Raw genomic sequence first — 3,231 nt, 5'->3', positions numbered from 1 at the left:
GCGTTGTGCTGCCTGCAGGAGAGTACTTGATCGCCGTTAACTTCACATGAGAGCCTCTCCTCCTCCAGACTCTATTTTGTTGTTTTTTACTTTTTTTACTGGGTCTTTTAGACGAGTGTGTGCATCTGAATTTAGGTAACACGCTGCTTGCGTCCAATGATATGAAAAGAAAACAAACGAGGGGGGTTAATCATTTACGCAGCCACTTAACACACGGATGTGTATTTATTTACTTATCAGTATCAGTCAATTTCCCTCCCCGCAAGTGCACTTTTGCATGTCTGAGTATGATAAGGCATAACACAAACAATCCTGCAATCACTGGAGGCCTCTCATGGCCATTACAAGTCAGTAGTTCAACTGAGGAGTGGTTATCCAACTCTCAAGTCCATATAGGCCTCCTTTCATCAAGAGGCCCTCGTAAACATCACTACAGTTAATAAAGTGTATTGTGGTCAGTGCAGTCCCAAGGTGCAGCGCTGTGTTTATCAGCGACTGCAACAAGTCACAAACTCCAAACGCAGCAGCTACAGCAGCGAGCCCGGACAGCGAACATTTATGATCATGTACAGCGCTTATGTTATTGTTAGTGGGAGGGGAGCACATGTCTTGTAAGTGAAATCACGCTCGGCGAGAAGAGGCTAGAGCTGTTGTGTATTGTTGCCGATGCCCCGCCTCTGATGGTAGCCTTAAACCTGGCACCCAGCTAAAACAAACCAAAGCCAGCACCGAGCTCCCACTCAATCCAATTAAGGCGGACTCCAGGCGCTCTCCTACGTGTTCATCTACCAGGATCGACGTTGAGACAACAGGAACCAGAGGGGCTTTGGCCAAAAAAAAGAGAGAGAAGGAGAGATTGCCTTGCCTTCTAATTTCTCCCTCTCCAGCCCCAGAACAATGTCGATGAGCCCTAAGCATACGACTCCTTTTTCTGTTTCCGATATCTTGAGTCCTCTTGAGGAGAGCTATAAGAAAGTAAGTATGGAGAATAACAACTTGGGGGCACCTCTCACTTCGTACCGGCAGCCGCAGGTCTCTCAGGCGGCGATGCAGCAGCACCACATGGGCCATAATGGGACTGTGTCTGCGGCTTACCACATGACTGCGGCAGGTGTTTCTCAGCTGTCACACACGGCCATGGGGGGCTACTGTAACGGCAACCTGGGCAACATGGGCGACCTGCCGTCGTACCAGGACGGCATGAGGGGCAGCACCACGGCCACCGGCTGGTACGGAGCCAACCCAGACCCGCGCTTCTCCACCAGTGAGTAGCCTGCACCTGTACTTTGACTCAAGCTTTCAGTTGTGTTGAGGGTCTATAATGCTGAAAATCCGTTTTGTTTGTGCATGCTTCGTAGTTAGCCTACACTGCATTATTTTCAGTGCTTGTTTCTGTTACCTGTGCGTGTTTGTGCGCCAAGGGCACTCTCCATACTCCTCCAGTTTATATTTCACCCGCAAGGTTTTATTTTATTATTAGGGAGAGCAAATATGAAGATAACATGAATTTCATCCACGGCATACAACATCTGGAAAAGTTTCACCATAAGGAGCATTCATGCCGAAAATGTCCTCTTCGACCCTTTATTTAAGATCATTTACTTTTTAATACTTTATCATGTTAATCCAATAATAATGTCAGTGAGCCATCAATCATGAGCTATTGCTGCAATTTGTGCGCAGAGATTTAGCATACAGTTTGATAATGTATCAAAATGGACTTTGACACGCATTAGAGTTTGTTTTTATAGATGAGGGCAGCTGCCTCTAGAAAGCTTTTTAAGACTATTTTTTTAGTCAGCTGCTTTTCAAAATGCAGACCATGTTGAGTCAGTAATTATCAGCGTTGTAATTATAAGCCAATAACATATTTTCAATCAATCTTTGATCTCAAAGCCAATTTTCTATCAGCGTTCCTGCATAAGTACAGAACAGCTTTGTTCAACACTTGGTTGCAAATAAAATCTGCCATTTTATTGTATGAATTCTATTTCTCTTTTTTCCTCAGTCTCTCGCTTCATGGGCTCGTCGTCGGGCATGAACATGGGCGGCATGGGCAGCCTCAGCTCCCTGGCAGACGTGGGTAAAGGCATGGGCTCTCTGTCCAGCACCCCGAGGAGAAAAAGGCGAGTGCTGTTCTCCCAGGCGCAGGTCTACGAGCTGGAGCGACGCTTCAAGCAGCAGAAATACCTGTCGGCGCCGGAGAGGGAACACCTGGCAAGTATGATCCATCTCACCCCGACCCAGGTGAAAATATGGTTTCAGAATCACCGGTACAAGATGAAGAGGCAGGCTAAAGACAAAGTGTCCCAGCAGCAGATGCAGCAGGACACCGGCTCTTGCCAGCAGCAGCAGCAGCAGCAGCAGCAGCAGTCCCCGCGGAGGGTGGCCGTGCCGGTGCTGGTGAAGGACGGGAAGCCGTGCCAAGGCAGCGGCCACACGCCCACATCCTCCGCACAGACCCTCCACCAGCAAGGGGGCAATGTCATGATCATGTCCAACAATACGTCCGGCCTCGGGCAGCATCAGAGCCAGCAGGTGGGAAGCACAGGTCACTCTCCAGATCTGGCGCCGCACTCCTCCAGTCCACCGTCCCTGCAGAGCCAAGTGGCCGGCCTCTCTCACCTCAATTCCCCCGGCGCAGAGTACGGCTCGGCCCTGCAGTGTTCAGCCCTGTTATACGGCAGGACGTGGTGACAGGAGACGCCGGCTATGATTTAAACCAATTATTCTATTTAAAGAAAAAAAAAGACATTTTTTTTCTTCTTTCAAGACTCGACAAGTTCCACTGTAAATGTGCGCATCTGAACAAGAACCGAGTGAAATCGGTGCAGCTCTTTTCACCTTTTGGAAGGAAGTGTGACTTAGCCTTTATGGATGGAAGGAGAGGGAAAACACTTTTGACCAGAAACTGCGGAAGTCTTGGGATTTATTTATGTAAATTATATTGAGACAAAAGAAGACTCCGCAGTCATATAGGCCGCAGTAGTTTGGGGGGAAAAGTGAACCTGAACAGGGAAACTGCTGTGTATGGGTGCTGTTAAATTCCCCGTCAGAAACACACATGACACTGATTTATAATAGAATGTAATGTAAGCCGTAGATCTAGCTTGTATATTTCTGTAAAAGGTTTGGATTTTAGCTATCTGTTGTACAAAGTTTTTGACGCTATTGCCGGTTTGTTGTCGTTTCATTGGTATTTGTACGTTTAATTTCTTTGTAACTTATATA

At 47.4% G+C, this 3,231-nt stretch overlaps 1 protein-coding gene across 1 annotated transcript; it reads left to right on the top strand.

Annotated features, from left to right (window-relative positions):
* The first annotated feature begins 897 nt into the window (after positions 1 to 897).
* Positions 898 to 2,697, top strand: nkx2.1 (NK2 homeobox 1). The gene is made up of 2 exons (XM_078277845.1): positions 898 to 1,264; positions 2,009 to 2,697. Exons 1-2 carry the CDS (start codon positions 898 to 900, stop codon positions 2,695 to 2,697), a joined length of 1,056 nt encoding a protein of 351 aa, XP_078133971.1.
* The last annotated feature ends 534 nt before the right edge of the window (positions 2,698 to 3,231 follow it).

Source organism: Sander vitreus, chromosome 20 (assembly GCF_031162955.1).
Source record: "Sander vitreus isolate 19-12246 chromosome 20, sanVit1, whole genome shotgun sequence".
Classification (NCBI taxonomy): Eukaryota; Metazoa; Chordata; class Actinopteri; order Perciformes; family Percidae; genus Sander; species Sander vitreus.
This window is presented reverse-complemented; position numbering and strand designations above follow the sequence as displayed.